The sequence below is a fragment of the Orcinus orca genome, chromosome 13 (assembly GCF_937001465.1).
Source record: "Orcinus orca chromosome 13, mOrcOrc1.1, whole genome shotgun sequence".
Lineage (NCBI taxonomy): Eukaryota > Metazoa > Chordata > Mammalia > Artiodactyla > Delphinidae > Orcinus > Orcinus orca.
Genome location: NC_064571.1, coordinates 13,484,988 through 13,499,476, shown reverse-complemented (window position 1 = coordinate 13,499,476; position 14,489 = coordinate 13,484,988). Strand labels below are relative to the sequence as shown.

At 38.1% G+C, this 14,489-nt stretch overlaps 2 protein-coding genes across 2 annotated transcripts in view; one reads left to right on the top strand and one right to left on the bottom strand.

Moving 5' to 3' along the window:
• The window catches only part of CHMP3 (charged multivesicular body protein 3), an 80,868-nt gene that overhangs the window by 24,404 nt on the left and 41,975 nt on the right, over positions 1–14,489 (bottom strand). The window contains exon 3 of the mRNA XM_004271588.4: positions 9,071–9,250. Coding sequence (XP_004271636.2) covers positions 9,071–9,250 — 180 coding nt within the window. The remainder of the gene's footprint in view (positions 1–9,070; positions 9,251–14,489) is intronic.
• Positions 6,132–7,040, top strand: LOC105748084 (UPF0729 protein C18orf32 homolog). Its single transcript, XM_049696184.1, has 2 exons — positions 6,132–6,453; positions 6,980–7,040. Exons 1-2 carry the CDS (start codon positions 6,182–6,184, stop codon positions 7,038–7,040), a joined length of 333 nt encoding a protein of 110 aa, XP_049552141.1. The 5' UTR covers positions 6,132–6,181.

Here is a 14,489-nt window from a genome sequence, read left to right as displayed (position 1 = left end):
AATTTAAGAAAATTGAAATCACATCAAGTATCTTTTCTGACCACAATGCTATGAGACTAGATTTCAATTACAGGAAAATATCTGTAAGAAATACAAACACGTGGAGGCTAAACAACACACTACTTAATAACCAAAGTATCACTGAAGAAATCAAAGAGGAAATCAAAAAATACCTAGAAACAAATGACAATGAAAACACAACCCAAAACCTATGGGATGCAGCAAAAGCAGTTCTCAGAGGGAAGTTTATAGCAATACAATCCTACCTTAAGAAACAACTCAAATAAACAACCTAACTTTACACCTAAAGCAATTAGAGAAGAAGAACAAAAAAACCCCAAAGTTAGCAGAAGGAAAGAAATCATAAAGATGAGATCAGAAATAAATGAAAGAGAAATGAAGGAAATGATAGCAAAGATCAATAAAACTAAAAGCTGGTTCTTTGAGAAGATTAACAAAATTGATAAACCATTAGCCAGACTCATCAAGAAAAAAAGGGAGAAGACTCACATCAATAGAATTAGAAATGAAAAAGGAGAAGTAACTGACACTGCAGAAATACAAAGGATCAGGAGAGATTACTACAAGCAACTGTATGCCAATAAAATGGAGAATGTGGAAGAAATGGACAAATTCTTAGAAATGCACAACCTTCCGAGACTGAACCAGGAAGAAACAGAAAATATGAACAGAGCAATCACAAGCATGGAAATTGAAACTGTGATTAAAAATCTTGCAACAAACAATAGCCCAGGACCAGACGGCTTCACAGGCGAATTCTATCAAACATTTAGAGAAGAGCTAACACCTATCCTTCTCAAACTCTTCCAAAATATAGCAGAGGGAGGAATGCTCCCAAACTCATTCTACGAGGCCACCATCACTCTGATAGCAAAACCAGACAAAGATGTCACAAAGAAAGAAAACTACAGGCCAATATCACTGATGCACATAGATGCTAAAATCCTCAACAAAATACTAGCAAACAGAATCCAACAGCACATTAAAAGGATCATACACTATGATCAAGTGGGGTTTATCCCAGGAATGCAAGGATTCGTCAATATATGCAAATCAATGAACGTGATATACCATATTAACAAACTGAAGGAGAAAAACGATATGATCATCTCAATAGATGCAGAGAAAGCTTTTGACAAAATTCAACACCCATTTATGATAAAAACCCTCCAGAAAGTAGGCATAGAGGGAACTTTCCTCAACATAATAAAGGCCATATATGACAAATCCACAGCCAACATCGTTCTCAATGGTGAAAAACTGAAACCATTTCCACTAAGATCAGGAACAAGACAAGGCTGCCCACTCTCACCACTATTATTCAACATAGTTGTGGAAGTTTTAGCCACAGCAATCAGAGAAGAAAAAGGAATCCAAATTGGAAAAGAAGAAGTAAAGTTGTCACTGTATGCAGATGACATGACACTATACATAGAGAATCCTAAAGATGCTACCAGAAAACTACTAGAGCTAATCAACGAATTTGGTAAAGTAGCAGGATACAAAATTAATGCACAGAAATCTCTTGCATTCCTATACACTAATGATGAAAAATCTGAAAGTGAAATTAAGAAAACACTCCCATTTACCATTGCAACAAAAAGAATAAAATATCTAGGAATAAACCTACCTAAGGAGACAAAAGACCTGTATGCAGAAAATTATAAGACACTGATGAAAGAAATTAAAGATGATACAAATAGATGTAGAGATATACCATGTTCTTGGATTGGAAGAATCAACATTGTGAAAATGACTCTACTACACAAATTAATCCACAGATTTAATGTAATCCCTATCAAACTACCACTGGCATTTTTCACAGAACTAGAACAAAAAATTTCACAATTTGCATGGAAACACAAAAGACCCCGAAGAGCCAAAGCAATCTTGAGAAAGAAAAATGGAGCTGGAGGAATCAGGCTCCCTGACTTCAGACTATACTACAAAGCTACAGTAATCAAGACAGTATGGTACTGGAACAGAAACAGAAATATAGATCAATGGAAAAGGATAGAAAGCCCAGAGATAAACCCACGCACATATGGTCACCTTATCTTTGGTGAAGGAGGCAAGAATATACAGTGGAGAAAAGACAGCCTCTTCAATAAGTGGTGCTGGGAAAACTGGACAGCTACATGTAAAAGAATGAAATTAGAACACTCCCTAACACCATACAAAAAAATAAACTCAAAATGGATTAATGACCTAAGTGTAAGGCCAGACACCATCAAACTCTTAGAGGAAAACATAGGCAGAACACTCTATGACATAAATCACAGCAAGATCCTTTTTGACCCACCTCCTAGAGAAATGGAAATTAAAAAAATAAACAAATGGGACCTAATGAAACTTAAAAGCTTTTGCACAGCAAAGGAAACCATAAACAAGACGAAAAGACAACCCTCAGTATGGGAGAAAATGTTTGCAAATGAAGCAACTGACAAAGGATTAATCTCCAAAATTTACAAGCAGCTCATGCAGCTCAACATTAGAAAAACCAACAACCCAATGCAAAAATGGGCAGAAGACCTAAATAGATATTTCTCCAAAGAAGATACACAGATTGCCAACAGACACACGAAAGAATGCTCAACATCATTAATCATTAGAGAAATGCAAATCAAAACTACAATGAGATATCATCTCACACCAGTCAGAATGGCCATCATCAAAAAATCTACAAACAATAAATGCTGGAGAGGGTGTGGAGAAAAGGGAATCCTCTTGCACAGGGAATCCCTCTTGCACAGGGAATCTCTCAGAATTCAACATCCTGAGAGAAACCATAATGGAAATGAATATAAAAAAGAATATATAGTAAAAAAAAAAGACTATCAATAATAAAGAACAAATTATATTCACGAAATAAGAACAAGATGATTTTTAAAAAATAAGATCAGAGAACTCTTTCCTGAAAATTAAAATTAAGACAGCTAAAATAAAGAATTTGAGAAGAAACAGAAAATAAAGTTGAGCAAATTTCTCAGAAAGTAGAACACAAAGACAAATTGATGATGATAATGACAATAACATTTAGAACCTAAATATACAGCAGTTACCATGTGCCAGGCACTGAATTAAGTCTCACAACTATCCTATGAGGAAGGTACTATGATTATTTCCAAAGTGAAAACAGGAAAGATAAAAAAATTAAAGGATCAGTCTGGGAAATCAACTGACTAAACAACTGACTAAAATCTTTCCTAACAACTGACTGAAATCTTTTCCTTTCAGAAAGAAACAGAAAATATAGTGGAAATGAAATGAACACATCGACATACCCAAGAACTGAAGGACCAAGAAACAGAAGGGATAGAACCCTTGCTTTTTAGAAACCCATGTCGAAATATCTGCAGATGAAATTATATGATGTCTTGGATTCCCAGGGGAAAATACAGGGAGAGGCGGGGATACAGATGAAGTAAGACCAGCCAAGATTCTTGGATGGGCATATTAATTTTGATGTATCCATTAAGATATGAGTGGAGATGTCAACTATACAATGATAAAGTCAGGTCTGAAGATAAAGATTTGGAAATCAATGGCATTTAAAGGCATGAGATTAGATGAGATCACCTACGGGGAGAGAGGCAAGATGGAAAAGAGCAGAGGATCTAGAACAGAGCCCTAGAGTATTTTAACATACAAGTATCAAACAGCAGATATTTTACTTTTCAGATGTGATAAAGCCACATTATAATACATATTTGAAACAACATAATATATTATTATGGATGTATACTTAAGGGATAACAGGCTCTTGATATACGTTGTTTATGTTTACAGTTACGTTCATTACTGAAAGTACATGCTACAGGAGAAGAGATATTTTTCATGTAGATTAATGAATATTTGTGAGCTATAACTCCTTGAAAAGATATTTTGGAATCAGTACACAGGAAGAAAAGGTGAACAGAAGAGACTGGTCAAGCCCACTAGTTCCCAGGGAAATGTTATAACATTTCTCAAAAATTAAAAAGTCTGACAAAGGTTGGTGGAAAGGTATGGAAAAAAGAACCCTTATCCGCTGCTCGTGGGAATACAAATTTGTCTCTTTGGAGAACAATTTTGCAGTTCTAGCAAAATTTAAACCCAGCTATTTTTAACCCAGCAATTCTACTTCTGAGTATAAAACTGTCCTAAAGAAACACATGTGTAAAAGTGAAAAGACATTCACACCAGCACTGTTTAGTAATAGCAAAAACTGAAAACAGCCTAAATGTCCATCAACAGGGAAGAGAAGAATAAAATGTGATACATTCACAGGATGGAATACCACCCAGTAGTTAAAAACATACTTATTTATCATATCAAACTACATTTATCATTATATCAATATATTTATCAAAATATATTTATCATATCAAAATATACTTATCATTACATTTATGGGTATATTTCAATAGGACAATGATAAATGGGAAAAAAAGATGCAGAATGGTACACACAGTATAACACCATTTGTACAAATTTTAATATTCATGATAGTGGTTACCTCTGAGGAGGCTGAAAGAGAAGGGAATGGAACTGCAAAGGTATATTAAAGAAGCTTCAACTTTAGTAATACTGCTTTCTTTTACAATATAAACACTAAGGCGGGGAGAAGCGGGGGTGGGATGAATTGGGAGATTGGGACTGACATATATACACTACTATGTATAAAATAGATAACTAATGTGAACCTACTGTATAGCACAGGGGACTCTACTCAATGCTGTGGTGTGGTGACCTAAATGGGAAGGAAATCTAAAAAACAGTGGATATATGTATAGGTATGACTGATTCACTTTGCTGTACAGCAAGAAACTAACACAACATTGTAAAGCAACTATATTCTAATAAAAATTAATTTAAAAAACTGAGGCAAATATAGCAAAATGTCAAATTGTATTGGTTCTGGGTGTTAGGTACATAAGCACGCACTATATTATCCTGTGTACTACTATCTTTGCACCTGGGGAGAAAAAGAGTCTGTGAATACAGTGCTTTATTCATAGGGGGAAAAAGGGCAAAATAAGCTATATGTTTTTTGATGTTGATTCAGTAAAGGAAATGCTGAAAATTTTAAAAATAAGCTTATCATGGTCAACTGAACATGTATCTTTTCAGCATGTTGCAAAAAAAATAGGGAGTAAATATGAAGCTTTCAATGATGGCTGTAAAAGTCAAGTATATTTAGTTAAGCTTTCAAAATAACAGATAAGATTAGACTGTTTCTCCACAGTACTGAATACTTGGCTTGTGCAAAAGGCATATATCTAGGTTATATATCCAATATTTAAAGAGCCTAAATACATCACTTTAGGGCTGAAATAACACAGTTGTTAAAAGTTAAGAAGATATGGTACAAACAGTTGTCTTATGTTTTTTTACTCTTTCTTAATCCATGGATTGTTTTCTTCAGTATCTGGAGAAAGAAACTGATATATTCACTATTAGGCACATTAAAAAAACCACATTCAAATGTTAAAACTGAACATAAAGAAATACCTTCAGAGCCAAGTACGACCAAATAACGAATTAAGTACTCATTTGGCACCAGCGTTTAAATTGAAACAGTCAAGTCTTCTAACTTTTGAGTGTGATGTACTCATCAATGTAGTAACTGACAGAGTTGAAGATATTCTTTCTTTGGCTGCACTGTGCGGCTTGCGGGATCTTAGTTCCCCGACCAGGGCTTGAACCTGGGCCACGGCAGTGAAAGCGCAGAGTCCTAACCACTGGACCACCAGGGCATTCCCTGAAGATATTCTTTAGTGAAAAATTACCCTGTAATTTCTGAATCTGTACTCAGTCTAATTATCTGACAGTTATTTGCTGCTATTCTCAAAGAACTCTAATTCTGAGTTAGGATTTCTTCATTTAACCGAAAATAAGTAAGAAAAGAAACCAACTGGATGTAAAATTTAACCTATGCCTCAAGCTGTCAGTGATCTGGAGACAGATGCCTGCGGAAGATCACAACGGTATTATACTGGACACTGAAAGGTAACTAAATTATGTTTATTTTTAAATATTATAATGAGTTTTTGAAAATTAAATTGGGTGGTGCCCACTGGGTTGGCTGTGGCATGTCCCCCTGTGTCCTCCCCTCTGGAAGCGTGGACACTGCCACTGGGGCTTGGTGGTCGCAGGTCAGGATCTCAAGCCTGGGACAATGGTGTGCATTCCCTGCATCGTCATTCTAGTTGTGCTCTGGGTCTACAAAAAGTTCCTGGAACCATATATATACCCTCTGATTTCCCCCTTTGTTAGTTGTATGTGGCCTAGGAAAGCTATACAAGAATCCAATGATAAAAACAAAGGCAAAATAGACTGTAAGGGTGCAGACATAAATAGATTACCAACAAGAGGACCAACAGAAATCTCTGATAAAAAGAAAGACTTAAGTGACTGTCACAAAGGATCTCATTGTTTTAAAAATGGATCTGATAGGGCTTCCCTGGTGGCGCAATGGTTGAGAGTCTGCCTGCCGATGCAGGGGACATGGGTTCGTGCCCCGGTCCAGGAAGATCCCACATGCTGCAGAGAGGCTGGGCCCATGAGCCATGGCTGCTGAGCCTGCGCATCCGGAGCCTGTGCTCCGCAACGGGAGAGGCCACAACAGTGAGAGGCCCGCGTACCGCAAAGAAACAAAACAAAACAAAACATAAAATGGATCTGATAGTATGAAGCACCTTCTTTGTACTTGTCTCTGATCTTTTTTCCTGAGACCAGAATTTGGGCTAGATAGTTTACATATTTACCTGACACTAATCAGGAAATACCTGGTATTTGTATTTAAAATGTAGCTAGTTATATTTAATGACCTCATTCCTGAGTTCCTTTTTTATTAAAGTAGCTTTCATTTCTTTTATTGCAGTTTTAAAAATATGAATAAATAAAAGGTTCATGCCAGTAGACACTGTTCCTAAATCAGTCCCTAAAAATCCTTGGGCCTCTAGTTTTTATTCAGGCTCTTCAAATTTGAGGAGTATAATTCTACTGTGAAACAGTGCAGTGAGACTGTGCGGTGAAATGAAAGGTAGTTTTTGGAGATGATAATGACTTGAAACATAAGGATGTAATTACTGTCTAACTCAATGGAGCAGCTTATCTATGAGAGCAGTAATTACTGTTTATTGCTCTGAGGAAGACAGAAAAGACAGGGAAATGGGGTAACCTCTCTGAAAAATAGAACATCTTTAACATAAATGGCTAATGTATATTATAAAATTCTAATCCCTGTCGTATTCCTTCTATTCCTACGAATGTATTAAATATTCAGTTTAGCTTGTTGTTCTTTTTTCTTTTAAAATATAAATATTTAAAAGTAAGATTTTTTAACCACATCAGAAATCAGGATTGTAATAGTGTGATGGCATCAGGATAGTTATGGAGGAGCAATATATTTTTTCTTCTTCTTTTTTAAAGTTTAGATTGTATCAGTTATTTTGTTCCATAATAAGACACTAAAATTCGTGGTTTTCAGCAACAGTGACGTGACTGCACAGTTATTTGCTGGTCTGGGCCTCTCCACATGATCTTTCATCCCGGGCCTCTTCATTTTAGTGTAAGGATCTATAAATATTCAAAGACGATGAGACGTATCTTTATAGAATATTTATTTTCTCTGAAGCAAGGAGAAGTTAGAAAGGACTCCCTGCCTTGGGTCCCCAGTGAAGTCCTGGGTCCTAACTGAGGCTCTGTGAAGCTGTGTCTGGTCAAGTCATTGATCCACCTTGGACTTCCTTTGATATAAATGTGTTTCAACTTTTCTGCCCCAGCCTACCTGAGGGATAAGATAAATTCTCATTAGCAACTAAATCCAGTTGATTAATTTAGTTTGTTTTTTAAGGTATTAAAAACTATATTATGAAAATAGCAGATGTTCATAGTAGAACAATGCAAGGGCAGGTTAAATGAAAAGTTAATGTTCTTTCTCTACTCTCATTTCTTTGTTCTAGCTCCACAGATGTAACCACTATTAGCTTTTTGTATAGCCTTCTAGCAACTTTCTTTTTTTTTTTTTTTTTTTTTCCGGTACGCGGGCCTCTCACTGTTGTGGCCTCTCCCGTTGCGGAGCACAGGCTCCAGACGCGCAGGCTCAGCAGCCATGGCCCACGGGCCCAGCCGCTCCGCGGCATGTGGGATCTTCCCAGACCAGGGCACGAACCCGCGTCCCCTGCATCGGCAGGCAGACTCTCAACCACTGCACCACCAGGGAAGCTCTAGCAACTTTCTTAAAATATATCATTAAAAAAAACAATTAAATTGATAGTACACATGTACGCTGAATACCCAATACAGGGCCTGCAGGTTCCTAAGATGTAAGAAAGCATTAGGTTGAGAGTCAGAGATGAGGCAGAAAAGGAGGTGAGTGAAAGCCAAAGACAAACTTAGACTATTTAAAATCCTTCCTGGGGCAACTCTGGGCCTAGGGCCGAAGAAACTCTTTCCTTCATCCTCCCTCTAAGGTGTGGGCGCACTGCTTATGCCTATGACTCAACCCTCAGGTCACTTTACAACACTGTTCACATGAGGAAATACAGTCTGAATTCTAAACAAAGTACATTTAGATGGAGATTTTCCCATTATTTCAACAACACTGGCAAAAGAAAATGAATAACAAAATAAAAATAAGAGTAATAAGTATATTTTGCTTTTGTATAACACTCCAATTAAGACAATGTAAGGAATAAAAACCAGAGCTAAGACTGTCCTTCCTCATATATACACTAACAAATGTAAGGTAGATAGCTAATGGGAAGCAGCCGCATAGCACAGCTCGGTGCTTTGTGACCGCCTGGAGGGGTGGGATAGGGAGGGTGGGATAGGGAGGGTGGGAGGGAGGGAGACGCAAGCGGGAAGACATATGGGAACATATGTATATATATAACTGATTCATTTTGTTGTGAAGCAGAAACTAACACACCATTGTAAAGCAATTATACTCCAATAAAGATGTTAAAAAAAAAAAAAAAGACCTTCCTATTCAAGGAAACAGTGTTATAGTAACGGCAAGAGCATCAGCTAATGATGTGGCTGTAAGGTACCGCTGTCTTACCCAGCTGATTCTTCATCCCCATGAGCACGGAGTTCATGTGTGCTTTGGATGCATAGAGCTTGCTCACGGCCTTCCTTGACCTGATCATCTCCTTGGCCAGAACCACACAGACATCCTTCTGACCCTTCTTGGCAGCATCTTTTACAGATCGTTTCACTTTTTCTTCTTCTCTTTGGATATCTAAATTTAGAAGATAAGACAGAACATCAAAAAATTAAGGGTAAACCAGGAGAGTTATTGGCACTGAAATCTGTTCTTACTGTGATCTAAATGTACCTATTAAACAGGAAAAAAGATAGGAGGATATAAACTAAATAAAAATAATTAATGTGGTTGGTATTCATTATTTCCGGAAACATTAAAGTAATATAAGAGTAAACAGAGGGCTTACCTGGTGGTGCAGTGGTTGAGAATCTGACTGCTAATGCAGGGGACACGGGTTCGAGCCCTGGTCTGGGAAGATCCCACATGCCATGGAGCAACTAGGCCCGTGAGCCACAACTACCGAGCCTGCGCGTCTGGAGCCTGTGCTCCACAACAAGAGAGGCCGTGATAGTGAGAGGCCCGCGCCCCGCGATGAAGAGTGGCCCCCACTTGCCACAACTAGAGAAAGCCCTCGCACAGAAACGAAGACGCAACACAGCCATAAATAAATAAATAAATAAATAAATAAATAAATAAATAAAAAGCCAAGCATTTGAAGCCCTTAAAAAAAAAAAAAAGAGTAAACAGAAAAGTAAATCCTAATACACTAGACAAAATTTCAAAACTGACTTTGCAAGCCCATTCTAACATCTGTTGGTACTGGTACTAAGGAACTTTAAAAATACTGTAAATGCGGGGAATTCCCTGGTGGTCCAGTGGTTGGACTCAGCCCTTCACTGCCATGGCCCTGGGTTCAATCCCTGGTTGGGGAACTCAGATCCTGCAAGCCGCATGGCGTGGCCAAAAAGAAAAAGAATACTGTAAATGAATTCCAGAGCTTGCTCTCATAATCAATAAGTAGTATTCCCACAATTACAGGAGTACAACCTCAGTACATTTATTAATGATTTATAAAAACCTATGACTAAAGGAAAGCCTGAACATACAGAAAGTATCACATCAGTATCAACTAGAGGTAAGATATGTCTATGTTATGTGCTTTATGATTAGTGGAGATTTTTTCCAATTGTGGTAAAATATACATAACATCAAATTTACCATCCTAACCATTTTTAAGGACACAGTTCAGTGGTATTAAGTACATTCATATTGTTGTGAACCATCACCACCACCCGTCTCCAGAACTCTTTACAGTTTTCAACACTGAAACTCAAAGGCTTTAAATAATAACTCCCTATTCCCTCCTCCCACCAGCCCCTGGCAAATACCATTCCACTTCCTGTCTTTATGAATTTGACTACTCTAGGTACCATATGTAAGAGGAATCCTACAGTATTTTGTGTGTGTGTGTGTGACTGGCTTATTTAACTTAGCATAAAGTCTTCAAGGTTCAGCCATGTTGGAGCATGTATCAGACACCCTGCTTTTTAAAGGCCGAATATTACATTGCATATATATATCAAATTTTGTTTATCCATTCGGCTATCGACAGACACTTGGGTTGCTTTCACAACCTTTAGCTATTGTGAATAATGCTGCTATGAACATGAGTGTACAAGTATCTTTTTGAGACCCTGCTTTCAAATCATTTGTGTATATACTTATATTACCATAGACTTCATGGCTTAAAAATCATGAATTTACTTCTCATAGTTCTGGAAGCTGGGAAGTGCAAGATCAGGGTTCCTAGTGAGAACCTACTTCCTGGTTTGTAGGTGAATGCCCTCTTGCTGTATCTTCACAGGGCAGAGAGTTCACCTCTTGTCTCTCCTCTAAGGGCACTAATACCATTCATAAGGGCTACACCCTCATGACCTAATTACCTCCCAAAGGCCCCACTTCCAAATAACATCACATTGGGATTAGGGCTTCGATGTATGAAATTTAGGGGCACACAAACTTTCAGTCTATAGCATTCTGCCTCTGCGTACCCCCCCCAATTTATGTCCTTCTCATATGCAAAATGCATTCATTCCAACCCAACAGCCTCAAAAGTCCTAACTCATTCCAGCATCAACTTTAATGTTTAAGTCCAAAGTCTCATCTAAATATTCTCTAAATCAGATATCGGTGGGACCTGAAGTATGATTCAACCTGAGGCAAAATTCTTCTCCAGCTACGAATTTGTGACAGGCATAGAATAATCATTCTTACTCCAAAAGAAAAAAAACAGGAAAGAAGGAAGGGGTGACAGGTCCCAAGCAAGTCCAAAACCTAGCAAGGCAAACTCCATGAGCTTTTAAGACTCAAGAATAATCCTCTGTGAGTAGAGCCACAGAGGTAGAAAACAAACTTATTTTGTTTGGGGGTGGGGTGGGGGAGGGAGAATAAATTGGGAGATTGGGATGGACATATACACACTACTATATATAAAATAGATAACTAATAAGAACCTGCTGTATAGCACAGGTAACTCTACTCAATACTCTGTAATGGACTATATGGGAAAAGAATCTATAAAAAAAGAGTGTACATATGTATATGTATAACTGATTCACTTTGCTGTACAGCAGAAACTAACACAACACTGTAAATCAACTATACTCCAATAAAAAACAAGCAAACAAACAAGAAAAATAAGAATAAACCTCTTTGGTTTGATATTCTGACTTTCAGACCCACAGGGTGGCAATGTCACCACGATGGCTGGTGGGGTACCATCATGCTGCAGCTTTCTGTGGGGGCCCCACCCAAGCTGAGGTTCTGCCAGGCAAGGGGTCTTTGGTTGGAGGCAGCCTAGCATATACAGGAACTGAGGTAGTGGCCCTGATGATGTCTGAATCAGATTTGGGGACATTCTTTCCTTTCCCTGAAGAAAAGTGCAAGTTAAAAGCCTAAGTTTTACTGTCTTGTCCTGTAAAATCTAAGAAGTCAGACAGCCTTCCTTTATTCTGACCTGGATCCGTCCCCATCAGTTCAGACTGGCAGTGATCTCTCTGGAGTAGCTGATAAAATCCATGGGTCACACACCCATACTAATGTCCTTATCAAATGGTCAGTCACATAGGTCAGCCATACACTTGGTGTCTTCTGAACCAGCTTTCTCAGTTTTGCAATATGGACAAACAGAGATTATTCCAAATCTCTAAGTTCTGGTTCCACTTTGCTTAACAATTCCTTCTTCATTTCTCTCTCCTCGCATCTTACTATAAGTAGTCAGGAAGAACCATGCCACTCCTCCTATATTTTGCTTAGAAATCTCCTCAGCTAAACACACAATTTCATTGCTTGCAAGTTCTAATTTCCACAAAACAGTAGACCCTGAACACACTTCAGCCAAGTTCTTTGCCACTTTATCAAGAATTGTCTTTTCGCCACTGTCCAATAACATGTTTCTCATTTCCGTTTGAGATCTCATCAGAACGGCCTTTACCATCCATACTTCTACTAACATTATGTACATGGTTATTTATGTGTTCTCTAAGAAGATGGAGGTTTTCTCTCCAGCTCTGTTTTTTTCCCTTAAGCCCCCACCAGAATCATCTTTAAAGGTCCACTCCTGGCGAACTAGGGTTTTGTTAGCATGAAACTCGAAATTCTTCTAGCCTCTACCCATTAACCTAGTTCCAAAGCTGCTTCCACATTTTATGTGTTTGTTACAGCTTCTTGATACCAATATCTGTACTAGTCAGATTAGTCAGGCTGCTATAATAAAAATACCATAGATTAGGTGGCTTAAACAACAGAAATTTATTTCAAACAGTTCTGGAAGCTGGGAAGTCCAAGATCAAGGTGCTGGCAAATTCAGTTCCTGATGGAAGCCCCCTTTTCCTGGTTTGCAGATGGATGCCTTCTTGCTGTGTCCTCTCACATGGAGGACAGATATTATTTGTCTTGTGTCTCTTCTGATAACAGCACTAATCTCGTTCATGAGGGCTCCACCTTCATGGACTAATTACTTGCTAAAAGCACCCCCCCACCCCGCCCTCCACCAAATGCTATCACATTGGAGATTAGGGCTTCAACACATGAATTTGGGAAGGACACAAACCTTCAGCCCACAGCAATACTCGAAACTGGAATTTCTGGATCACATGGTAATTCTATTTTTAACCTTTTGGGGAACAGCTCTGTTTTCCACAGCTGCTGCACCATTTTACATTCCTCCCAATGGTGATCAATGGTTCTAACTTCTCCACATCCTTTGCCAACATTTGTTACTTTATGTTTTGTTTTGACTGATAGCAGCCATCCTAATGGGTATAAGGTGGTAGCACATCCTGATTCTGATTTATATTTCCCTAATGATTAGTGATGTTGAGCATCTTTTCATGTGCTTACTGACCACTGGTATGTTTTCTTCAAAAAATATTCTATAGACTTGAAAGTCTATTCAAGTCCTTTGTCCATTTTTGAATATTTATTTGGATGCGCCAGGTCTTAGTTGTGGCACACAGGATCTTCGTTGTGGTGTGCAGGATCTTTAGTTGCAGCATGTGGGGTCTTTAGTTGCAGCGTGTGGCATCTTTTAGTTGTGACATGCAGGATCTTTTAGTTGCGGCATGTGAGATCTAGTTCCCTGACCAGGGATTGAACCCGGGCCCCCATTATTGGGAGTGTGCAATCTTAACCACTGGACCACCAGGAAAGTGCCTGAAAAGGGCTTTTTAAAGTTGAGTTTTACGAGGTCAGTTCTACGTATATTCTGCAAATATTTTCTCCCAATCTATGGGTTGCCCTTTTAATGTTTCCCCTTTTTACTGTGTCTTTTGATTCACAAACGTTTTCATTTTCATGAAGTCTATGTGGTCTGTTATATTTTTTTGTTGCCTGTGGCTTTCAGGTCATATCCAAGAAATCACTGCCAAACCCAATGTTGTGAAGCTATGGCCCTGTTTTCTTCTAGAAGTTTTCTAGTTTTAGCTTTTACATTTAGGTCTCTGATCCATTTTTAATTAATTTCCATATATGGTTTTAGGTAAGGGTCCAAACTCATTCTTTTGCATGTGGAAATCCAGTTTACATAGCACCATTAGTTGAGAAGGCTGTCTTTTCCTCACTGAATGGTCCTCACATATATTTGACCATATACGTGAGGGTTGATTTCTGGGCTCTCTATTCTATCTCACTGGTCTTTATGACTGTCTTCATGCCAGTAGCAAACTGGTTTTAATTAGACAGTTTTGTAGGAAGTTTTTTTCCTTACAGTTTTACTGATATATAACTGACATACAGCACTGTATAAGTTTAAGGTACACAGCATGATGACTTACTGACAGAGATCATGAAATGATGATCACAGTAAGTTAACATCTATCATCATATAGATAGAAAATAAAACACAGAAAAAATATTTCTTCCTTATGATTAGAAC